The 26,199-nt window shown below is 33.8% G+C and overlaps 2 protein-coding genes across 14 annotated transcripts in view; one reads left to right on the top strand and one right to left on the bottom strand.

Annotated features, from left to right (window-relative positions):
- Positions 1-4,530: 4,530 nt before the first annotated feature.
- The window catches only part of LOC106780122 (ABC transporter I family member 11, chloroplastic), a 27,221-nt gene continuing 5,552 nt past the window's right edge, over positions 4,531-26,199 (bottom strand). For 2 of the 13 annotated variants that reach the window (XM_014668366.2, XM_014668371.2), the window contains exons 9-11: positions 21,526-21,610; positions 13,196-13,316; positions 10,707-10,818 (exon numbers count right to left, since the gene is read on the bottom strand). In XM_014668366.2, the coding sequence (XP_014523852.1) occupies positions 13,238-13,316; positions 21,526-21,610 (164 nt within the window). In that variant the 3' untranslated portion in view covers positions 10,707-10,818; positions 13,196-13,237. The other 11 variants (XR_001377236.2, XM_014668370.2, XM_014668368.2 and 8 more) reach the window with 11 other exon arrangements.
- Positions 7,213-11,878, top strand: LOC106780121 (protein LAZY 1). Its single transcript, XM_014668365.2, has 5 exons — positions 7,213-8,632; positions 8,711-8,777; positions 9,373-10,142; positions 10,572-10,857; positions 11,579-11,878. The coding sequence occupies exons 1-5, from the start codon at positions 8,627-8,629 to the stop codon at positions 11,596-11,598; spliced, it is 1,149 nt and encodes a 382-aa protein (XP_014523851.1). The 5' UTR covers positions 7,213-8,626; the 3' UTR covers positions 11,599-11,878.

Genomic DNA, 26,199 nt, shown 5'->3' with positions numbered 1-26,199 from the left:
ATATCTACACTTTAAGCTTAGTGGGGAAATAAAGTTTGTTGGCTTTGATGCAACTAGAAGCTAGTTTAACAGCTTGTTATATTGATTTCAAGAAAACTTCAAATATTTTTAAAAGCTTTTTAAAGAACAATCTTTTAAAGAGGAAAACCAATTCACCCCCCTCCCTCTTGGTTGAGATAAATTGGTTTAACTTTTTTTACAGATAAAAACACCTTAATCAAAACACCTAAACGCAGTGCTAAACGACTGATAAGTCAAAGCATCTAAGAGAGTTACGCTAAATGCGTAAGCTTAATATACCTAATGGGTATTCAGATGAACTCTTTGGAAAACGAAGAAGTGTCAAGATAATGTCTTTTAAAAAAAAACTCTAAAAGCTTAAATCTAAAATGAAAATGAAAACATAACATGTTAAACGTTATTGCTCTCAAAGGGCAAAATCATGAAAAGCAATTACAACCATCCAAATGATATCATGAGCTAAAACTGTTACTTCGTCCAACGATGAAGTTCTCACTTAACACCTGGTATCTTTAGAAGAAAAACTTAATTGTTAAATGCTACCACAACAATAAAAAATGAAAAGCACTTGATTGTTCTGAGCAAGCATTAAATGACATTAAATATTTAACGTTCAAAACCAACAAAAGTGATAAGAGAAGACACATTTGCTGCATGCACAATCTACATTGTTCTTTACAAATAACCTACTCTCCACGCATGCACATACTTCATTAAAAATCAGAAGTGGATGCTAGAGATAAAAGAGATATTCATGGAATGTTCTTCACTTGAGAAGCGGTGTCTAAGAGAAAGTACAACCTACTTCAGGCAAAGTACTGAAAAAGGAAGTCTGCTCTGACAAGTTGACTTTAACCAACGGCTGTTGTACACGAAGAAAGAGAAGACATAAGAATCAAGCCAAGAGCTTAGTCTAATGGACATTAATCCAAGAGTCTTTAAATAAAAGATCATTCAAATGAAAAATCAAGAGGATAGCATACAATGAAAATATTCATCCTGATAAAAGCAATCAAAAGAAAAGCACAAAAAAACTCAAGAAAAGAAAACATTTGAGCATAAGAAAAGAACAAAAAACATCTGAGCACAAGAAAAGAAAAGAAAGTCAAGCAATACTCTAGAGCTTCATTGTAATATTTGCTTACTGTTGTAAGAAAGAAAGAAAGAGAAAAGAGAAAAACACCTGCGAGTATTTAAATTGCATTATATCGTATTCACATCCTCTTTGCGAGAGTAATAGTTTGAACGACTTGTAAGCAATCGTTGATTGCAACTCTGAAGAGAATTAAAACACTTGTTGAACTTTGTGGAGTTAAGGAAATCTAGGCAAGGTTGTCTAACACTAGGAGTAGTGTGAATACTCATCCGGTTTAGGGTAACAAGTCATTATTCCTTGACTGAGAAGACCATGAGTGGTGTGAATACTCATCCAGTCTAAGATAACAGGTTCTGACTAAGAAGACTAAGAGTGGTTTGAATACTTATTTGTAATCTTGTTGAAGATTATAGTGGAACCCTCTACGATGGAGGCTGGACGTAGCTCAGTTGGAGTGAACCAGTATAAAAATATATCTGCAATTGTTGTTTAACTTTTTTCAACATTTTTCTTATAAAACCCACAGCTACATTTTTATTTCTACATACAAGAAACTTCTGCACTAAAAGATTCTTATTCAACTGAGGAAGTTCTTACAAACATTGCAATGTACGTTTTGAATAGCATGATAAAAGCAAATATCGTTCAAAATCATTTAAAAGGCCAAGCGCTTAAGTATTCATTTGATATATCCAAAACTCGACAAACGCGCTATATTAGAAGGGTTGCAAATTTTTTTTTTTATTAACACTATTAAACCACTCCCCCTTCTAGTAATTTTTAGGTACTTCAAATTCTATTTAGTTATGTGATTGACGAGAGATGGGATTTGCAATTGGGAGTTTTGAATAAAATTTATTTTATCCATCATATTAAGTATTTATAGTAAAATATTTGGATATTTAATATTTCAAGTTGTATTTACTTTTCTTATTTGGAAATGTTTTTAATTATGTTATGAGTTTTGTGAAATTCTTTAGTAAAATACAAAACACCTTATATTGTTTATATCCTCTCCTTGAGAGTATCATTTCTACCTTTTTTTCTTAACACTATTTATGTTGTAAATTCTAAAGAGAACTAAAATACTTTTCTAGATGTGTTGTCTAGGTTTGGAAACAAGAGTGGTAAGAATACTTGTTGTAAACTAGAAGTGGTTGAACTTGGACTAGTTGTGTTAACTAGGGAACTAGAAGTGGTTAAACTCATACTAGTCATGTTGACTAAGGAACCATGAGTGGTGAGAATAAATGTTTTAAACCATCAAGAACAACTTAGTTTCATGTGTTTTTTGTAGCTTGCTTGTTGTTTCTGTATTGTCTTTGCTGGATTGTGTTTTGCTGGTTGTGTACACCATCAAGAACATCTCAAGGGTGGTCTAAAGCTTCCAAATCTACACCTAAAATTGGTCAAAAAGTTGTTGTTTAGATATTGCAATGAGATTCTTCCAACTCAAGCAAACAACACTCTTAGAAGTCTTCAATAAGTAGGCTTCCAAATTATATTTTGTTGGCTTTTTCGCCTATTATTTCTTATCTTGGTTGGTCTGTATTGAGTCTTTATTACTTGGATAACTTTTAATTTGAGTTATATGTGATTCCTCCTTAGGAGTTTTCCAGAAATTTTCTTGAATTGCACTTGCTAGAGTCACTTGCATCATTGATTATTGTTTGCTTAATTGAGATGGTTCACATTAGGATATAAATGTGTATGCTTTGCTTATATGTTCTACACTAGTAGAAGTATGCATTACACATCAAAATCACTTTGATTAAACACACATAAACATATTACTTTGTTCTGGCCGAGACTGAAAATAAAAAACAAAACTTATGCATCATTGATAAATAACTTTCACATAAAATACCAACATGTGTGCCTGAGTCTGGACGAGAATTTCTTTTTACATCTTATATGTGTTTGACATTAATTTTTGAGCTTTTACTAACATCATTTTACAAAATATATTGGTTTGAAGCATTCAAAATTATTTCCATTCATTTTTATATATTTCTCTTCATGTATGCATAAAATTTTTGGGTTAATTTCATTTTGTTTGTGTGTATTCAATTCATTGCAGTTTCTTTTATAGTTGTTCCTTTGACTTGATTTTTTCCATCTTCCTTTTTGTTTTGTCTCTTTTAGTACTTTAGTTTGGCCACTTTTCTTTTCAATCTTTTCTTGCTTTACTATATTTCTTTTACATCATTTTTTAGTAGTTTTCAATTGATTTTTTGGCCTCTTGAAGTGTATGCCTCTTGGATTGTGTCCTTGTATGTGTATAAGTTGATTGCACATCCTTTCACCTGTCTTGTTCACTAATTAGCATTTTGAAATTGAGTGAAGATTGCAAGTGAGTTGGAGTGATCCTTCCCTTCCTTTTGGCCAAATCCGTGAGCAATAAACCAAGGAATGTGTTGTTATTTTCTTTGATTTTTAATGTTTTTCTAACTAGTTTTCTTGTGAGTTTGTTGTTGTTTTGTGTTGTCAACATGTCTACTATTAAAGACAAAATCATCTATATGCTTAAACGCTCTCATGTTTTGAAGTTTAATCAAATAACATTAAAACGAGATAATAATCAGAAAACAACTTAGGGTGAGAACACAAGACTTAGAGCTTAAATCCCAAACACACAAAAACCTATAACTAGAATCCTCAACATTGAAAAACTTAGGATAACACTTAGGTTCTTAGGACATAGAAAAACATCTAGGTCAAAATAAGCAAACGCATGGCTAAACACTGTTGTGGCTAAAGCATCTAAGAGAGATTGAGTTAAACGTTCTATGCTTATAATACTTGTAATAGGTATTCAAGTTCTCTCGAAAACAAAATAAGTCAAGACAATGTCTATGACAAAACATATTAAAAGATATAATGTGAAAGAAAGGTTAAACAAGTTAAATGCTATATGTCTAAAAAGAGATAAAAGCTAAAGAAGCGTTTACTTGACTAAACGGTACCATGAGCTTAACAAGTACCTCATCTTTTGATGAAGAATACATATACGCATGGTATCTTCAGAAAAAAAAATTAATTACAAAATGCTACCTAACTGTAGAAATTCAAAAAACACTTTGTCATTCTCTACAAGCATTAATTAACATTAAATGATCAATGTTCAAAAACAACAAAAGTGATAAAAAAAAAAGACGTATCTGCTGCATGCACAATTTACTCTAATCTTGTAGATAAGTTACTCTACTCGCATTCATAGTGCTATAGATCAAATATCAAAAAGTGGATGTTAAAGGAGATATTCATGAAATGTTCCTCACTTGAAGCAAAGTCTAAAAAGATCACACCAACTACTTCAAGCAAAGGACTAAAAAAGCATGTCTGCTCCAACAAGTTGACTTACCCAACGACTGTTGTGTAAAGAAGAAAGAGAAAGCACGAGTATCAAGGCTACAAATTTGTCTAATGGACAAATACTCATGAAGCCTATAAATAGAAGATCTCTCAAGAAGAAAATCAAGAGGATAGCTTAAAAGGATAACATAGTGAAGAAAAGCTTACAATAAAATATTCATCCTAAGAAGAAAAAAAGAAAGAGCTTAAGAAAAAGAAGATATATGAGCTTAAGAGAAGAGAAAAAAAGAGAAAAAGAGAAAGAGATACTCTCGCAATCCTATGGCGAGCACCGAAATGTTCTTACAAGACCAATATACCCTGCAAAGATCTCCATTAACAACTCTTCACATGTCCTCCAACTTCCAATCTTCAAACTGAGATGTCCAAGATCTAGATCTCGTCCAAACCGAGAGGAAATGTGCCTGTATAAGACACTCTAATGCTTAAGTCAACAATGTGAGTTAGATGACAATAAATGCAATAGTAATAAACATAATTAATTTACTTAGATGAGTCTTGTCCATGTAAATAATCACCTTGATTAATTTGTCTAATGTTATGTTAATGTGCTTTAGTTGTTATCTTAATTAATTTATAATTATCCTTGTTACCAACCCTTCGCCAAGATAATACCATGTTGTTCAAGTAGGTGTAGACTAGATGATCTTGAATCAAGTGACCAAGATGATCTCAGGTGTGTATAGTAAATAAATATTTATAGTAGTTCAACAATAGTTATTAATTCTTTGACATATAAAAAGACTCATTTTGCAAAGATATTAAAAATAGTTTTTAAATGGATAAATATATTTGATGAGGGAAAAGATTCTAATATTAGAAAGAATGATTAGTCAGTTCAAACTATAAGATACTTGGTTGAGGTAAACAAAAGAAAATTAATACTAAATGCAAAAACTTATAAAAATTAAAAGCGTTTTCAGGAGTGGGAAAGGATTGATTAATGCTCAAATTTTTAATGAGAATTTTCCTTTTTCCTGGTATATGGAATTCAAAATATAGAATGATTTTTATAAAGACAAACATGGATTTTTCTTATAATAAGTGACTTTTTAATTATGTGTGCGATATAATTTTATAATGGATTTGGTGTGGTTCTCTTATATTTTTCTTTCCTTTTTTTTTTTGTTTCTTTTTTAATAAAATTTCATAGAAGGACAATGATGACTACCGTTTGATAATTTGGAATAATAGCTTCATATATTTCCATCACTTCTTTATCTCTTGATAAGAAAGAAAATGTAGAGAAATACCATAAAATTACAAGTTAAAAGTTTTACAAGAATCAATAACACCAGAAAATAATTTTTCAAATCTTATAAAATTAAAACTTATATTAAAATGGATTTTTAATCTGTGAAACACACTCAGTAATAAAAAAAGACCTGTAATGGAAAGAAGATAAGTCAGTGGTTGTAAGAAGAGACTGGGTTTTGATTATTTGCTTAAATTATAAGTATAAATCAGATTCAATTTCAGTCACGTGGAATTCCCATGGTCACCATCTATCCTTTATATGGGTCACACATGTACCCTGCTACAGACCCCATAACTTTAAAGACTTAGTGTTTGTTTCTGGATATCACTTTTTGAATGGCTGACTTGGCTCTGTCCTTACTAGCAAATGGCAAGTTTCAAGTTAGTCTGCCCAGCTTGCTGCTAAATTTGAAGATGCCATAACACAAAAGTTGAGCTCATTAGTGGGATTTTTTTGAATCAGTAATAAACCTATCTGACTAAGCAATTATTGGGCTAGGATTTGGGACATATTCCCCTGTTGAAACATAGTGAACCGGTGTCGTGATGCCAAGAAATTGTTTCTAAAATGGGAAGGTCCTCATTGTTAGTCAAGTATTTTGGCCTTGTTCCACATGCAGAGTTAATAGAAAATATTGGTCATGAAAACAACTTGAAGGAAAAGATTAAGCATTAAAGTTAAACAAGATTTGAGACAACATTCCTGAGAAAGCAGGTAAGCATGTGACAAACAAATGCAGTTGATGCTGCAAGTGTGATGTTGACGCTGCACACTTTATATCAACCAATCCAAAAGAGAATATATTAGGAACGACCCATCAACAGTAAGCCAGTCGGACTTAACTCAATAATTCAGCTCTTTTCTGGATTGTGCAGGAGCAATCCAGTCTTCTGTGGTGCACTATTTTCAAGAAAATTATTCCTTAGTGCCAAATAAATTGACTAGAAAGAAAGGCACATCTTGAACCAAGGGTGTTCTAAATTTTGGATAAAAAAGCAGATATAATATAAGTATGTCCATGAGCTAACTCAATTACAAATTACCATCCTTGGAGAAACCAGTGTTGCTAAAGTATATTGACACTGACTTCATGCACCCGACAAGTTTTTTTCTGCTATCTCCTGTTCATTCAGGAATGCGCACTATGAAAAATCCATTTCACAATGAACAGAGGTGATAAAGAAACTTGTAAAGGTGCAGGAAGAAACAGCCAAACATGTATAACTTAGAATGGGCCGTAACAATTATTTGTCCTTATTAAAGAAAGTTCTAACCCTGCAGAACATCATGTATATCTTAAAAGTAAACATTGCTACATAGTATTTACGCCGAAACTTCACTACAGTTTGTGTTCACGCCTGAGCTGTTACTACAGTTTTCCCCTGGGAAAGTATGACTGATCACTTTTTAGGCGTGATACTGAACTTTCAGGAACAGAAATTATCTCTTCAACATGCTGTACGACAATAAAGGCAGTTCATAAGGCATAACTACATCAAAAATGGCACGGATAAAAGCCTAAAAGATTGAACCGCGGATAGCATGCAACGGGAAGTGCTTCTTGATTGAGAAAGATGAAAGAAGTCAAGTCACATCAAACAAAGTGCAGGCCTAGGGGTTAACATCCCTTCTATTATCTCGTTCCCAGGTTTAAAACTGCAATATTTTTTCTTAAAATCACATTGCAGACCATACAAATTTTCTAGAAGACTTTAACTTACTTTTAATCAATATGCAATGTGCTTGTGTGGAAATCTGAGAAATTAGAAAGACGCAAAAGGTTTTATCAAGAATTACCACAATGCATCACAAAGAACGTTAGTAACAATCCAAAATCAACACAATAATAGTCAAAGAGCTATTAGCACAGTTGACTTTGGGCTCGATGTGATAATGATTGAAGGTTGATCCACTTGACTATCTACCCCTGCCCCTCTCTTTATGCTGATACTTGCACCTCCTATCTACATGTTCATGATAACAATAATATTGACGATGATATAAGCACACAAATATATTATCAGGCACATCATGAAAATATATTTTCTTAATGCTTTTAGATCATTCAGAAACTTCTCACACTAGCCCTGCAAAGAATGAAGTCTAGCGTTTTAATTCTAAACTAACATTAGAAGTGTCTAAGCAAATTCTACTGATTCCATAACAGCGTCCGAAAATTCAAAACACTTGGACTGTGGATTTTTCAAGCTAAATAGAGAAAAAGTTTCTCAGTTTATAGCTGATACTACAAAAAAGATGGTTTACATCTTGCAGAGTACAGGAAGAATTAATCACTTAATAGAAGTAAGACTTTTGAATTAAACAGCAATGTTTCCAACAATAGCATGTCACTGAAAGAACCCAACAACTGCAAATTTAAATTTTCCTAATTGGTAATAGTATATTATTAGATACATTTGTAAGCATAATAGAGTAAATTTTTCTGTTAGTGTTTTAGCCTCATCATTCAAAATTGACAGTATTTGCCATCAAACATTACGTATTTACATTTGAAAGTGATCAAACTCCATTAAGTTCATACAGAGACAAATATAGACAAATAGCAATTTGTTGGTGTACCTATTCCACACACAATTTACAATACACCCTCATGATTAGAATTTTTGAAAAGAATAGCCAACCACACTGTTGTATCTATCTAATTGTTTTTCTCTATGGGCACATCCAACGTAGACTCTTCTAGCATAAATCTACTTCCAACTCATAATGAATCACAAAGAAAAGGTCTTTTGCCTTTTCACTTTAGTAATCGTAACCTGCCAATCCTAGAGATCTTTTTCTTTGCACATATATATCTACCAGCATAATCAGTCAACTAAGAAAAAATCGGTTCTCAAACAGGAAAAGAGATCAAAATGAAGGTGAGTCTAAACTCTGCCCATTGACAATTAAAAATTTCTTCATTCCTTCAGCTTCATCCCTGACTTTATTTATTGCAGTTATTTCAATGGGTGCATCGAAAACATCGGCAGAATAGTATAGAACCTTTCAAGGATTTCACATCTGGTATTAAGCTGTCCTTATTATCTTATCTCTTAGATTCCATTTTCCTCTATTTTTCTTAATGGAAGTGAATGAAAAGGAATGAGAATCTTTAAGGCATTCAGTGAAGGCTAAAGACTGTCACCAGTCTCACCTAAACATTTTTATATTGGGTGACTGATTGGTTACTGTCAGTCAATGAAATAGCACAATATGAATACTACGTTGATTTTTCTGATCTCTTGCCTATGAATATTAATCTTACCAAAAGTTTTAAAAGATTCAGCTTAAGTAAACGTAAGGTGTTTTGTACGGTAGGCCTTTGAAAGATATCAAGACGACTACTGTACTTGAAACATCTGCATCCCACTTTATCACGTGGTTGCAAACACTAACTTACTGCAATTAAAATTTTGTACCTGTATCACTCTCCACTTCCCTTGTCCACATTTAACTCATCTAACTATTATCCATTTTCTCTCAAGTTCCTTAGTCCTTTTTCCAGAGTACGAGGAGAACAATACCGAGAATCAATGTTTCACCAAGATATGTAGCATGTGTATCTATCATCAATTGTTGATTTCACAAGTTTAGTAATTTTTTTGGACTCAAATTTCAGGAAACCCTTCTACTTGCCTTACAGTGAAGCCAACACTTGACAATCAGTACTCCCATACAAACCCATGCTTCAGCTCCATAAATCAGCCCAATTTCTCAAAGTCACACAATCAGGAAAATCAAATATCTTATTCTGGATTGGTTGATGGCAGAGAAGACAAGTCTCAAGAAGAAACAACAGCAATATGCTCTCAGCTCTTTGAAGGTTTCCTAACAATTGGAACACTTGGTACAGAAACAGACACCAATGAACCAGGAACACCAACATTCACTAAGCCTTCGGGAAACATACCAATGAGAAGTGAAGAGGTGACAGAAAATGAACTCAAGCTCATAAGTTATGAGCTCGAGAAATTTCTAGAGGCTGAAAGAGAAGAAAGTTTCCATGATTCATCAGGAAGAAACAGCTATGTTAGCACTATCACACTTAGTGGAAAGGAAATAGATGAACCCAAAGCTGAAGATTACAGAAACAAAGCTGTATGTCCACTGCAAGGATATTTACTGGGGTCCTCATTTGAACTACCAGAAACAAAACAGGTAAGTAAAAAGAGAGCATCGTTAGCTGAGCTACTTTATAGGACAAAGGCAACAAGTCAAGATTGTATAGAGACAGGAATAAGAGGTGAAACACATGTCAAGGAAACACATAAGTCTGCTGCCAGGCATATTATGAGAAAGGTATTGAAAAAGGTCTACAGTTCTTTAAAAAGCTGCAACACTTCCAGGAAAGATGCTGATTCTGCTTCAACCAATAAAAAAGTCCACAAGGTTGGTCTCTAATACTAGATCTTCTGAATCACATTTAACAACAAATCTCTTGATTGTTCTACCACCTGTTACCTTTGATTATTTCCTTATCATATTAGTAACATATAGCCAATGAAAATTGAATGTGTTCATTACACTAGGAATAATGTTAAAAAGGATGAAACCAAACACAAACAATACAAACCAGATTATGAGAATCATTAGTTTCTCAGATTTATTAGTAAAAAATCATCAATATGATAACAACATATTCATTACTTGCGTGTTTGTCAAACAGTAATGTGCCAAATATCAGTCCTGATGAGTAAAGTGCCAGAATAAATTTCTCCATGGAAAGAAAACTCACAATTTCAATATGAATGTCTTGAAAATACATTGAATACTATGACTTTATCATAAATGATTTGATTTGTTCGTCTCGGTATGCAGGCTCTACGTTTGTTTCATAGAAAAGTCTATCCTGAAAGCCCCATGAATGGAAAAGATTGCATTAAATCCCACAATGATGAGGTACAAAATGTTTCTCATAAATTCTTCCATGAATATGATAAGGGGAAGTCCACAAATCCAGACAACGGCAAAAAGTTTCATCCAGATACCAAATCACGAGAGTGGCCCCAACACCATATGATCAATTGGAACCCACCACAGCTTGGGCAAATATGCAGTAGCTCAACTGGAAATAATGAGCACTGGATCAGAACAGACGCAGACTGTAAGTACTACATACACCTAGAATGCATTTCCTCACACAAATTTGATAAATATCTTCCATTAGCACCATTTTACGTATTCATATAAAATCTCATCTCAACAACACAATACAATACAAATTGCCAAAATAAACAAATGACAAGGCAAACAAAGAGAGGGGGCAAGAATGTTGGATCAAGGGAGTGTTGAGTATTGTTGTGTAACAGAGAGAAAAGGAAACTGTCAAATAAGGGGATGTGAGATTGTGCGGAGGCATAACAATTTTGTACAGCCGTATTGTTGTTTAAGCCAGGGAGGGCAGGTCTGTGTATCAGTTCTGATTGTATAATCTTCCAAAGCATTTTTTCTGCATTTCCTCTAATACTTTCAGCATTACTGCCAATTGCTTTGATCATATAATTATTTACTTACCTGAAATACAAACTACTTTGAAAATTCTTGTGCTTGGACACTTATCTAGATAAAAAGGGTTCTAGCATTGATCCTCTTTCCCACCACCTAAACACATCCTACAAATTATACCCAAACACCCTATCAATAAGTATTTTGATTAAAATGTTTCATAATATGTAAACATAACATCAATCTCAAACTGATCCTGAGCATATTTCTAGATTTGAAAGCAAATTAATATATCATGAAGTATCATAATACATGCATGACTGAAGTATAATTAAATTATGATTACTATTATTACTCATTCATAATTTTTTATATTGTAGATTTGGTGCTGGAGCTGTAGCAAGTTAAATTAAATTGTGCTGAAGTGGTGATGAATTGCACTATAAGTGAGACTTGTAAAACTAGTATTGGTAATTTGATAAAATGATTGTGTTATGCATGTACTTGATGTAATCGTGCAACCAATAAATCTGTGTATTTCCTGACAGTTTCTCAATAAATAGACATGTTTGATTTAATTTTACTAGTTTGTTATAAAATTTACTTGATTTTACTGTGTCAAAGAAGAGTAGAGCACAAATAAAATGAAGAAATCAATTGCAACCGATGATATGCATCATCAACCACAAGAACAGATTTCTAGGACTTGGTATGAGGTCAATACAAACTCTCTTGACTAGGATTTTATGAGCATTCAACTGACCCTCAAATAGACCTAATGATATGAATGTGCAGGCCACTGGTTAAAAGACAAGAATAATAACTTACCTTTTAAATGTTAAAATTGTTAGTTATCTAATAAGTACTTGAGGAGCCCACCCTTAAAAGCTAGCTATTAAGGGAAAAGAAATAAAACACTTAGTATTCGATTAGAAGTGGACTTTAAGCCTAACTCAACTCTACAACATTGTCTTGTAAGGTAAAGTTTGCACCCACTTATATGCTATAAATTGGTCTTATCTCTAGTCGATGTGGGACTTCCAACACATTCCCGTCACGCCAAGGTATGTACATCCCGAGCGTGGAACTAGACATTAATGGATTGTTCGATAGTGACCCGAGGGTGGAACAACAGGCTCAACAAAGAACAAATCTTGCTAGGATAGGCTCAAACTCATGGCTCTGATACCATGTTAAAAAGTGGACTTTAAACCTAACTCAACCTTACAAAATCGGCCTATAAGATGAGGTTTGTATCCAATTATATATTCTAAAATGACTTTATCTTTAATCGATGTAAGACTCCCAATATTCCATTGAGTATCTTAATACGATTCAATGTGTGACTTAAGCACCCAGTATGACCCCCCAAGTTCTTATGATAGCATTGTCCTAAAGAGTTGATGCCTTGGTGGTTTTTACTCTACAACATGTTGCTTGGTAACACTTTACTCTACTTCCTACTAGTTAGACCTTCCACTAATCAGAATTCCTTCGTAGGCAACTCTATCCAAGAAACAGATTATGAGCTATGATAACCAAGTTCCTAACATTATCTTTCATAGAAATTGTTATATGTTTTTTATACAATTAAATCTCTAAATTACCTCACTTGTTGGCCTTTGGCTTGAAGCATGGGCAAAACAAGAGTGCCATAGGCATATATGCAGAAATTTTAATTAGTTTTTAAAATGGGAATAGCAAGAACTGAACAATGACTACTTGTCAAAGAGACCTCCAGACCATATTAATGTCCATATCCCGAGAAAGCTTTTTATAGAATTATAATTTTATTTTTTCAATTTTTAAAATGGGAATAAAAAGAACTGAACTCATGACTAATTTTAATAGAGGCCACGAGACCATTTCAATGATCGAATCTCAAGACAGCTATTTATAGAATTATATTTTTATTTTTTTTCTTTTCAGAATTTCCAGTCTAAGCATCCAAGGTACAATAGAAAATAAATCAATCACTTGACGATACAGGTACAAACCTCATAGAATGTCATGGAGATTAAAAAGGCAATGAGCATAGATTACAATGGTAGAAATTCTTCTTTAAGGTTTCCACCCATTTCCATTCTCCATGATCGATCAACTAGATTCGTAAATTCTCTGAAATGCACATAAATCTCCGTAAGAAAAATTATTAAGTCTCATTATTGGGATAAAAAAGAGAAACGTAAGCTTCTCTCTCTTTCTTGATAAGCGAATTTATGGTGATAGAAAGTGAGATACAAATATAAGATGACAAGAAATCCTTAAGAACTGTATAGGTTCAATTATTCTGTAAACAACTATAGTTTTATGAAGTTTCTAATTTAGTCAGAATAATTTGAAACATTTTTAGAAAGTCCTTACGATTTTAAAAGTTTTTAAGTAACTCCCTTCGTGCTAAAACCTTTATATCACTATTAAATGGCATGGTGACAATGCAATATTGCAAGAAATCCTCTTGTAATAACTAATGCATATCACTTTCTCAAAATTGAAAACTATAATATATAGTATATAAACTTCACTGCTTTATGACTTGAACATTAACATTTATAGTGTGTGTACGTGATTATAACAATTGAAAATATGCAATATTATTGATAATTAGTTTGTGGGGTTTCCTCCTTTTTATAGATGGCGTGAAAGAAAGAAACTAAATCCTAAAAATCAAAGAAAATATGACAATAATGATTTACCTAAAAGTAAGCTAAAAAAGGCAGTAACAGAATAACTGCAAAATAACAAATTCATATTCATTGATTTAAGTTTAGCACAATGGACAAAATAAAAAAGAACAAAAGAATTAGTCTGCTCATTAAGTCCATGCCTATAAATCGCAACAGACAAATTTCATTATATAGCTATAACTAGAAAAGGAAATAAAATATTATACATCATGATCCTAGCTGTAAAAGTTAGAAACACATGATTCTGAATGGTCTTGATTACCCAAGATATACACATGATTTTGATTAATCCTGACTACCCAAGATAAATGCCAACATTCCCTCTCAATATGGATAATAGACATCTAAAATACCCAAATTGGGTCTACTAGGTGAGTATTGGAAGGGATTTAATTCAGACAAATATTCACATGATAAGCAGGTCTTAATCTGATAGTCGTGCCTAAGGCACCCATAGTTTTGATCATAACAAATAATACTATATTTTGGTGTGTCTAACTACTTTGCTTAGAACGAAACAAGCTATTAGATGAAGTCTGAACCAAGTGCGAAACATAGTAGTTGAAGCCTGAGAATCTATAGGCTTATAGCACTAGACATTCATCTATATGACATGAAGAAAACAGTATACACACTCTTCATGATGTCTTGAGAAGACACAAGATGTAGAGAACAACATGAAGCGGTCTACTTTAAGATTTAGAAGACGTAAAACACAGAAAACCTTAGATGCAGTGTACATGTAGTAGAACCTTTTCCACCAAAAAGCCCTTATAAATTTCATGAGTTGCATTGCTTTTTTCTGCAACAATATGTTTCTTTTTCTTCAACTAACCAAATTTCATCCAACAAATGTGCAAGAACCTATGCTGATCTCTTGTCTATTATACTTCTGGCTAAATCAACATTAGTGTAGGTTTCTACATGAAGGTGACCATGGATCCCTTTCTAGGTGACCCCTTCAGGTATCTCAGGATCTTGAAAACTGCCTACAGACGTGTAGGTCAAGGTGCACACATAAACTGACTTTGCATGCTTACACCAAGGCAATATCTGGACATGTGTGGGTCCAATGAATCTTGCTTCATTTAAAAGATCCAGAATATACTTTCATTGGATCATAAACTTGAGATGAATAGAGAATAATGGAATGAATTAGAGCGTAAATCCCCTCTCTTGGTTCTCATATTTATAATGATATTGAAAGTTCAGATACAATGAATGAGAGGAAAGAGAAAAGAATAAGAAAGGTCACACCTAGAAACTAGTTCCAGAACAAAGCACATTGCAGCTGTTTAATAAAGTCTATTCAAGATGACATATTCTAACACATAAAAATAACTTCCTTAGATCTTGCAAATTCAATTTCAAAGAACTATTTAAATGGACCAAGTTCCTTTATTTCAAAACTTTGTAAAGTTTCTCCTTCAAATCTGAGCTCCAAGTGGTCATTACCTATGAAGATAATGTCATCCACATATACAATTAAAATAACAATCTTACCATTTGCAGAATGTTTATAGAGAAGTATGTGATCAACTTGGCTTTGGATATAACCTAGACCTTCTTATCAGAGTTCAAAACTGCTTTAACCCTATTCTAAGATATTGTTTCAACCAACACATTGATCTCTTTAGTCTACAAACGTTTCCAAGTTCTTCCTTAAATCTAAGAAGGAGACTCATAAACACTTCTTCCTCAAGTTTCCCATTCAAAAAATAATTCTTTACATCTAATTGATGTACAAGCCAGTTCAAAGCATGCAAGGGATAGAAGAATTTGAACAGAGTTGAGATTAGCAACCAAAGCAAAAGTCACACGATATTCTACTCCATATGTTTAAGTGAATCCCTTTGCTACCAATCTAGTTTTGTACCTTTCAACATTTCCATCTTCCTTGCACTATGGTAAAGACCCACTTACACCTAACTTGTTTAGGTGCATGCAAAACATTTTTTTGAGACAACATGTTTCAAATAATTTAACTCCCTTCTACAATTGCTGAAAAGCTATCATCTACAGTTCTAATCGTTTTATTTCAAGAACAAGGAGAATAAGTTTTCCATAAAAAAGAAAGGTTGGTATGATCAGAAGCCTTGTTAATGAAGTGTATTCATCTTGGCTATAGGAGAAAAAGTCTCCTCATAATCTATTCAATAAGTTTGAGTATACCTCTTTGCAACCAATCACCCTTTATACCTGTCTATTGACCCATCTGCTTATGTTTCTGATAGGCACAGAGAAAATGAGAGGAAATGGAACGAATATTATTAAAGAAAATTTATTAATTAGTTAGGTGGGCAATTATGTGAGGGGGACGAGACCTTTTAAGCAAGTCTTTATATAGGGAATAGGATGTTGTGTGATGATAACATCTGTAACTTTTTTTATTAGGAAGATAACCAATAAATAAACATTTAAGAGCTCTATCGTCTAATTTACTACAAATAGGATTGACAGTGAACAAAAACAGGACATCCAAATACTAGAGAAGGTAGGCTTGACACTAAAAGAGTAAAGAGAATAAAAGAGATAAAGGACTCTACAGGACTTAGATTATGTAAGATAAGATACAAGTGGGTAACCTATTATTGAGGTGTGTAGAGTTACAATTGATGAAATTCGTTCAGTTAAACCATCCCACAATTATCTGGCTATGGAATAGCACTTATAGTTGCTATTGATGTCTTCCCCCATGCACTTTACCAAACATATGATCACGATGGACTTTTCACAATCCTAGACAGCACAACATGGATCATTAGTGTTGGCCATGGATAGCTCACCAATGAGGTATCCAGCTTTCCTCTGTCCCAAATACACATTAGAAAATATCATCAGAGATGGTTCAACCTATTAAGTTGAAAGGAGGTGATTTGAACAGAATAAGAACCACCGAAGGACCCTTTAGTTTTGGAGATAGTTGATTTGATCACTGTTCATGGCTTCAAATCAGAGGCCCAAAAGACCATGCTCTAATTCCGAGTTGAAAATATGAAATGTAAAAAACAAAAGAAAAATGGCAAAAAAGAAAATGTAAGATAAACAAAATGGTAACAGTAATCATACAAAAATTAGTACAATTACTAGCTATATAGGTAATCAAATTAATTACACAATCAAACTTATTAACAAAAATATTTACAAGATCACAAAGAGATTTTATCCATTTTCTAAGGCCATCAATAATAAACTTCATTAAAGGTAGCAAATAAACTCTTCCCGGTAGGTATTATCAGAACACATCTCAACTTTGAAAGGAAATCTCCGCATTGACAAAGTACAGCAATGCATGTGACTAACATCCAATTTTTAAATTGGATATTGGAACAGGGATGGATATGCACATATCTGTCTTGTCTCTATCCCCATCCACATACCTGTCCCTATACATGTCTCTGTCCTCATACCCATCCTAATCTTATATTACTAAAAGCCCTAGAATTTATTAGGTGATCTAAAAAATTTATTCACTCTTCTCTTTCGTTCTTAATTTTGTTTCATTTGTTTCTTTCTTTCAGTACAAAACTTTCCAATCTATCTCTCACATCTTTGACTTGTTCAATATCCATAAAGTTTGCTCATATCTCCAAGATACTTTCCCTCTTAACATAACCTTCATTACACACTTATCACTTTGTGCAGTTTTGTTCAAATGATGTCTTGCATTAATAGTTTTTAGGATACAAATTTAATTATTCTCCTTATTAATATTTTTATTTATTTATTGGTCATTTTTCTCCACAGGAGAATGTCAAACACTTAATTTCAAGTGTTCAATCACCTAAACCCTTTGGTACTCTATTTTGAGATTTACACAATTATAATTTTTTCATGATATTTCACAATGAAGAAAATAAAATGTGTCCATCTGACATTGAATCCTTGATAATATCATATTTCTTCTGATTTTTATTTGTTGTATAAAGCAATTATTTAATTAATATTTGGAACAATAAAAGGGTGGATACAAACGTGAATACAAATATACCCATTATCTAATGGGGATCTGGATCAAACAAAAATGTCATACTCATTAGGTAAGGGGATGAGAATGGACTTATATTTCAGGGATAAGGATAGTCAAACCCGCACCGGTCCTGCTGTTATTTCTATCCTTCACTAGTTGATTCCACAAGCACATAGCAAGTTTGCAAGGAAATTTTGACATATCACAAAAGGTAAGAAGTAACTATTATTATGTTACAAATAAAATGATACTAGTGAGAAAGAAGGAATTTATGGTTAAAGAAGAAGTATGCTTAGTTTAGGACAGACTATGTAGTCAACAGTAATTAAATGGAATAAATGCAACAAGACACAAGATGGACTACTAAAAACAGTAAGCATTTAGTAGATAAACCGCATGCCGTCTTTTGTCCTAGATAACAAAATCCCTCATTCTATCTTATTTCCTCAAGACCCTTTAGATCCATTACCTCTTAGAGTTTTTGAGTCTACATGTTTTGTTCATGATTTTAGTCCTGGTCTTGATAAGTTATCTCCTAGATCTCACAAATGTGTCTTCTTAGGATTTCCACGGTCACAAAAGGGCTATAAGTGTTTTTCCCCTTCCCTCAATTGTCATTTCATCTCTGCTGATGTCACTTATGATGAATCTTCGTTTTACTTTTCACATTTATCTTCTAGATTTGTACCTCCACTTGCTACTTTTGATATTCCTATTGTCTATGATCATTCTCCTTCTTTAGACACTCATTCCCCACAGGTCGTCCTTCAACTCCACCCCTTCAGGTTTATAGTCGCCGCAATCGTCTCATGACTCACTTCCTGTGCTGCCTCCTGTGTCTCTTCCGGCTCCAGCAAATGAGTTTGACCTGCCTACTGCCCTCCATAAAGGTATACGCTCTATTCGTAACCCTTCCCCACATTATATTGTTCTTAGTTACCACAGGTTATCTCCATCTTTCTACACATGTCTCTCATCCATTTCTTCTTTGTCAATTCCCAAGTTTGTTGGTGATGCCTTAACTCATCCTTGTTGGCGTCAAGCCATGCTGGATGAATTAAGTGCTTTACAGAAAAGTGGAAGTTGGGAGCTTGTCCAATTACCATCTGGAAAGTTTGTTGTTGGTTGTAGTTGGGTGTATGCTATCAAAGTTGGCCCTGATGGTACAATTGATCGTTTGAAGGCTCGACTGGTTGCCAAAGGCTACACACAGATTTTTGGTTTGGATTATGGTGATACTTTTTCTCCAATGGCGAAAATGACCTTTGTTCGCCTATTCATTGCCATGGCCGCTCTTCGACAATGGCCTCTTTACCAACTTGATGTCAAAAATGCTTTCCTTAATGGTGTGATTTGCATGAAGAAATTTATATGGAGCAACCGCCCGGCTTTGTTGCTCAGGGGGAGTCATCTGAATTGGTATGTCGTCTTTGCAAATCCTTATATGGCCTAAAACAGTCTCCTCGGGCCTAGTTTGGTAAATTCAGCTGTGTTGTTCAACAATTTGGTATGTCTCGCAGTGAAGCGGATCATTCAGTGTTTTATCACTACTCAAGTGTTGGATGTATCTACTTAATAGTTTATGTCGATGACATTGTTCTCACAAGAAGCGACTATCTTGGCATCTCTCAGATGAAACAACACCTTTGTCACCATTTTCAAACCAAAGATCTCGGCAAACTCCGGTACTTTTTGGGTATTGAAGTAGCACAATCCAATATTGGTATTGTCATATCTCAGAGGAAGTATGCGTTAGACATCTTGGAGGAAACAGGGTTAATGAACTGTAAATCTGTTGAGACACCTATGGATCCTAACGTCAAACTCCTACCAAATCAGGGGGAGCCTTTCTCAGTTCCTGAACGGTACAGAAGATTAGTTGGTAAATTAAACTATCTTACTGTTACGCGTCTTGACATTTCCTTCGCAGTTAGTGTGGTGAGTCAATTTCTAAACTCCCCATGTGAAGACCATTGGGATGCAGTTGTTCACATACTGAAGTATATTAAAGGATCGCCTGGAAAAGGTTTGCCATATGGTCCTAACAACGATACAAAAATCGTTTGCTATTCAGATGCTGATTGAGCTGGTTCCCCTTCTGATAGGAGGTCTACTTCTAGATATTTTGTCTCTATTGGTGGTAACCTGATATCTTGGAAAAGTAAGAAGCAAAGTGTTATGGCAAGGTCCAACGCAAAAGCAGAATATAGAGCTATGGCATCTGCTACTTGCGAGCTTGTGTGGCTTAAACAATTACTTAATGAATTGAAATTTGGAGATGTCACTCACATGACACTTATATGTGATAATCAAGTTGCTCTTCATATTAGCTCTAACCCTGTCTTCCATGAGAGAACCAAGCACATTGAAGTTGATTGTCATTTTATTAGAGAAAAAATCATATCCGGAGATATCAAGACTGAGTTCGTTAACTCAAGCAACCAGTTGGCAGACATATTCACCAAGTCCTTACAAGGACCTAGAATTGACTATCTTTGTAACAAGCTTGGAACATATGATTTATATGCTCCAGCTTGAGGGGGAGTGTTAGATGTTAAGTTGTGTGTTTATGTTAATTGGGCTCAGCCCATTCTGTATTTAGGGTTTAACCCTTATCTTACATTATAAATAAACTACCCTATGTGTACGCTAAACACATAAGGGAGATTTCTCCTAATCTTCTCCACTATTTCATAATTCTAATATCATTTTAGAGTCACGTTATCATCAAGTTTGCTATGACACCAATATACCAACTTCTATTGGTGGTGAGTGCATGGATGGGAACATGAAGCATGAATAAGAAGGCTTGAGGCCACATTGTTGATTATAAATTGTATACTCTTTATTGGACCTTGTGCTTTTTCTATTTGTTTCTAGTTTTTGTAATTAAAAACTCTTCTTGGATATCATTATATACCTTGTTGGATGGACCTAAATAGTTAGATCAGCATAGTAATCATAGGTCCATAGCATAAGTAGGCTTTTGTTAAATTTTCTAATTAGTTTGGACTCATTTGCGTCTTAAGCTTTATGCTAGTGAAGAGGAATCCTCTTCAAGTTCTTGTGAAGGACTTTCAATTTTTATCTTTGAATTGATAATTTGAAGAGAATAATCTTCGATGGCTTATCAATCTATCTTGACTGTGGCATCTTCTTCATTACTTGTCTCCTTCCGTATATTTTACGTATTTGATCTTTGGGTTGAGTTTGTCAACAATGATATGTTCATCCTAGTTTGTGACTAAGTGTTCATTAGATAACCATCAAAAGAAACACTTCCACAAACAATTTTTGAAAACAAACTTTGGAATAGAATTTCTGTGTTTATTTTCTTAATTTGAGCCAACAACATCAAAAGAAGTTTTCATTGTGCAAGACAGAAACAAGGGTTAGAATTCCAAAGTCCTCCTAAAACTCTTTTGATTGACATTAATTTACTGCATAAAAACCAAGCAATTATGTTGATATACATAGGTCATGTTAATATGAATATGATGTGTTTGCCCATCAATGCATGATATCATTTTGGAACACACGATACATCAATATATTTGCAACAACCAAAGAATTTATAAATCACATTCACAAATCATTAATTAAACAACTTCATAACAGAAGAATGTAATAAGAAAATGAAAATCAATATAGTAGAGTAAATTGAAACAACCTCAAATCATGACTAACAACTAGCACAGTTAATTCCTTTTTTAAATGCTTCAACAGCTTCACAACATCAGCACGTGCTTTCCAATCTGACCAGTGGGAAATTATTAGATGTAACATCTTTATTTGCACCCATTATGGGCTCATGGGTGGTATTAGTAGGACTACAGGGAAAATAAAGATAGGGAAAAAGTAGAACAAAAGGGAAATAACAGTTTGTATTCAAAATGAAAAAAGGAAAAATAAGAAAACACAAATTGAGAGAACAAACATATGTAAAGGAAGAGAAAGCTCAAGTGGGGTCGCTAGAGTGGGGTTGCTAAAAATGAAGGTTGTTGAAGAAGATGAGAGGATCTTCGTCAACATGTGGCTAGAAAAGGCTACGCCAAAATTAGTTTCATGGATTTAAGTTATACAGACACCATTAGGTCAATTCCTGGATCTAAGAAAATATTTGTTTTAACAACACTTTGCCCCCATTCTACCTTATCCTCTCCTCCCTTGTCCCACTCTCTTAAATTTCCTTCATGAAAATCATAATAATAGTAAATGGTCTTGCTAATAAGTTTCGAAAGTTACCTACTAAAAAATAAAATACATCCTTTTAAATTCTTTTAATTACCTAAAATTCTTATTATATTTTCTTTTTTCTATTTGTTACTTTAACTAATGGCTATAACATTGGCTAAAAGTAATGAAAAATCATAAACAATGTGTTGAATATAGTGAAAATTAGATATGGGAGTAATTCCCCTTGTGTAGAAGATACACATAGGATAATATATTTATAATGATCAATAAAGAAAATATGTGTTGAATATAGTGAAAACTATGTATAGGATAAATCTTCTTTGTGTTGAGTATACAAAATAGGGTACTTTATTTATAATAGAAGAAATATGGCCTAAGCCCAAAATACCAATAAAAAATAATAACAAACTAATTAAAGATAAAAATAATATATCTAACATCAAACTTGTTACAAATATAATAATTTTTAAGTCCTCGTAATGTCTTAGTGAAATTATTTGTACACTAATCACTTGAGTTAACAAACTCAATCTTGATATCTTCATATACAATCTTTTCTCGAACAAAATGGCAATCAATCTCAATGTGCTTGGTCCTTTCATGAAAGAAATGATTAGAGTTAATATGAGGAGTTGCTTGATTGTCACATATAAGTGTCATTTGAGTGACATCTCTAAATTACAATTCTTTAAGCAATTGTTTAAGCCAAACAAGTTCATAAATGGTTGAGGCCATATCTCTATATTATGCTTCTACACTAGATCATGCCACAACACTTTGTTTTTTGATCTTACAAGAAATCAAGTTACCTCCACTGGAAACATGTATCCAAAAGTAGACCTTTTATGAGAAGGAGATTTTGCCTACTCAGCATCTAAAAAACAGACAACTTTAGTATGGTTACTAGTATGGTTACTGTTACCATATAGCAAACCTTTTCCAGGAAATCCTTTAATGTACTTTAATATACAAATGAATGCATTCCAATGATCAGCACATGGGAAATTGAGAAACTGACTCACACACTGACTGCAAAGGAAATGTCAGGACGAGTAACTCTAAGGTAGTTCAATTTTCCAACTAATCATCTATACTTCTCAAGGTTTGAGAAAGGCTCCCCTTGACTAGGTAGGAGTTTGGTATTGGGATCTATGAGTGTATCAACAGATTTTGAGTTCATCAAAATAGTTTCTTCTAAAATATTCAATGCATACTTCCTTTGAAATATAGCAATACAATTGTTGGATTGTGCTACCTCAATCCCCAAGAAGTATATAAGATTGTCAAGATATTTGGTTTGAAAGTGGTGACAAATGTGTTGTTTCATCTAGGATATGCCATGGTGATCATTGCCTATAAGAACAACATTGTGAGTGATGGTAAAAGACTGAACAATCTTCCTTACTACGAGTCATACCAAATTGTTGAACAACACTGCTAAATTTTCCAAACCAAGGCCTAGGAGACTGTTTTAGGCCATATAAAGATTAACAAAGACCACATACCAATCTAGAAGACTCCTCCTAAACAACAAAACCTAGAGGTTGCTCCATATAAATTTCTTCCTGCAAATTTCCATTAAGAAAAATATTTTTGACATCGAGTTGGTAAAGAGGCCATTGTTAAAAAGCAATCATGGCTATAAACAAGCAAAATGAAGCCATCTTTGCCATTGGAGAACAAGTATCACCCTAGTTCAAACCAAAAATTTGTGCGTAACCTTTGGTCACAAGACGAGCTTTGATACGATCAATAGTACCATAAGCACCAACTTTGATAGCAAAGACCCATCTGCAACCAACAATAGATTTCCCAGATGGTAATGGGACGAACTCCCAAGTTCCACTATTCTGAAAAGCATTAATTTCATCAAGTATAGCCCTATGCCAACTAAGACGGATTAAGGCATCACCTACAAATTTTGGGATTGAGAATAAAAATAAAAGAAAGGCATGTATAAAGTTATGGAGACAATCTATGATAACTCAAAGCAATGTAATGAAAAGATGGATGACAGCTAGAGCATATACCTTTACTAGGGCAATTAGAAGGTCAGACTCAATTGTCAGAGCTGGAGGAGATGGAGGATTAGGTACAAGAAGTGAGTCATCTAGTGAATGATGAGGACATTGTTGTTGACTATACACTTAAAGGATTGGTGGAGATAGAGCATGCAGAGGTGGACTATAATATATAGGGGATCAAAAATAACAAGAATGTTGAATGTAGTAAACTTAAAGTAAAGAGAAGACTCATTAAATGTAATGTTTGCTGAAATAAAATAACAATTAAGAGAAGGAGGGACATTTATATCCTTTTTGTGATCTAATGAATCCTAAAAAGACACATTGTAACCAAGGAGACAATTTATCAAGACTGGGACTAAAATTATGAACAAAACATGTAAACCCAAAAACTTTTATAGGTAAGGGATGAAGAGGTTCATGAGAAAAAAAAAATAGAATGAGGGATTTTGTTATCTAAAAATGAAGATGGCATGTGATTAAAAAGATAACATGCACTGAGAACAACATCACCAATATTGAGGAACCGCACCATGAATTAAAATTGTCCGAGTGATTTCAACAAGATGTTTAATCTTGTGCTCAACCACCCCATTTTGTTGAGCGGTATAAGCATATAAGGTTTGATAAAGAATGCCATGAGAAGCCATAAAATGTTTAAAAGAATCTAAAAGATACTCACGGTCATTATCACTGTGCAAAGTTTTAATCGAAATCCCGAATTGATTTTTAACTTCTTTATAAAATGTTTGAAATATAGAAAACAACTTAGAATAATTTTTCATCAAAAATAACCAAGCACGTCTTAAATAATCATCAATAAAAGTATCAAGATAATGAAATCCTAAATTGAGTTCCAGAAGATTGAGTTCCCCTATTGGTTCCTCTCCTGTCCTGCCTGGGATTTGTCGTAACCTCCTTTACATCCCTGGCTATCTCCGTAGCCCTTAGCAATTCTCCTAGGTTATGAGGCCTGATTTGGCTCCTGATATTTCCTAGCAAACTCGCATAGAAGTATCCCAGTAGCTGCTCTTTTGTCACCTCAGTATCTTGTGCCATAGCCTCTTGAATTCTTGATGTAATCCTCCACCAATGAAGTGTTAATCAACTCCAACATGAACGTGATGCGCTCTTGAAGGAGTTAAGGGAAAACCTATGCAAAGCCCAACAGCAGAATCGGGTTTAAGCTAACAAGAATAGGTGAGAGGTGGGGTATCAGATCGATGGCTAGGTTTATCTTAAATTGAAACCTTATAGATTAAGGTCCTTGGCAAGAAGACCAAATGAAAAACTAAGTCCAAGGCTCTATGGCCCTTACAAGGTGCTTGAATGTATCGGGGTAGTTGCTTACAAGTTAGAACTTCCTATTCACTCTCGAATCTATCCAGTCTTCCATGTGTCTCTCTTTAAGTGTGCAGTCCAACCAACAAATGCTATTCAGGCTCTCCCATTTGCACTAACGGAGGACTTAATCCTTGATGTTTCTCCCCAAGCTTTGTTGGATACTCAATTCAATAAGGATGGCAACTTGGAAGTTTTAATCCAATGGCAGCATCTCCCCTCTTTTGAAAATAGGTGGGAAGCAGCAGCTACCATTAGCAAGGAGTTTCCTGCTTTTCTCCTTGAGGACAAGGTGAAACTTTATGGAGGGGTATTGATAGGTTTGGTGCCAAGGTTTATGTGAGAAGAAATAGGGGAGGCAGGTAGTTATAACTTCCTAGCAAGTAGTTATAACCTCCTAGAGTTGTGTTGTGCAATGACCTTTTATATTTTGTTTGTTAGATTATTATGGGCAGTCTTTTTTAGTTGGTTGAAAAGGGGAAAATTTGGAGAGATTGGTCCAATCAAAAGACCTGGAGAATTGTATGTTGATGTTTTCAGTTTTTACCGCTTTAGTAGAACAATTTGTGGTTTCTAATTAAGTTCTTCAGTGTAATCTGTTTATACATCTATTTAGTGATTTCTAAATTCCTATCAACCACAATGCGATGAGAGAAGAGAAGCAAAACTACAATAAGAAATAGAACCATGATCAAAAACAAAATGTGATGAAAGAAGAGAAGTGGAACGGTGTCAGAGAAGTGCAACGATGTGTGAAAATGTAGGTAAGATATGTTTTTTGA

Source organism: Vigna radiata, unplaced genomic scaffold (genome assembly GCF_000741045.1).
Source record: "Vigna radiata var. radiata cultivar VC1973A unplaced genomic scaffold, Vradiata_ver6 scaffold_146, whole genome shotgun sequence".
Lineage (NCBI taxonomy): Eukaryota > Viridiplantae > Streptophyta > Magnoliopsida > Fabales > Fabaceae > Vigna > Vigna radiata.
This window is presented reverse-complemented; position numbering and strand designations above follow the sequence as displayed.

Bases quoted from the DNA above. Each gene is read 5' to 3' on its own strand.
- LOC106780121 (XM_014668365.2), top strand. The intron at 8,778-9,372 runs GTATTAAGCTGT...CTCAAATTTCAG, and splicing joins TTTCAAGGATTTCACATCTG to GAAACCCTTCTACTTGCCTT. The intron at 10,143-10,571 runs GTTGGTCTCTAA...CTCGGTATGCAG, and splicing joins CCAATAAAAAAGTCCACAAG to GCTCTACGTTTGTTTCATAG.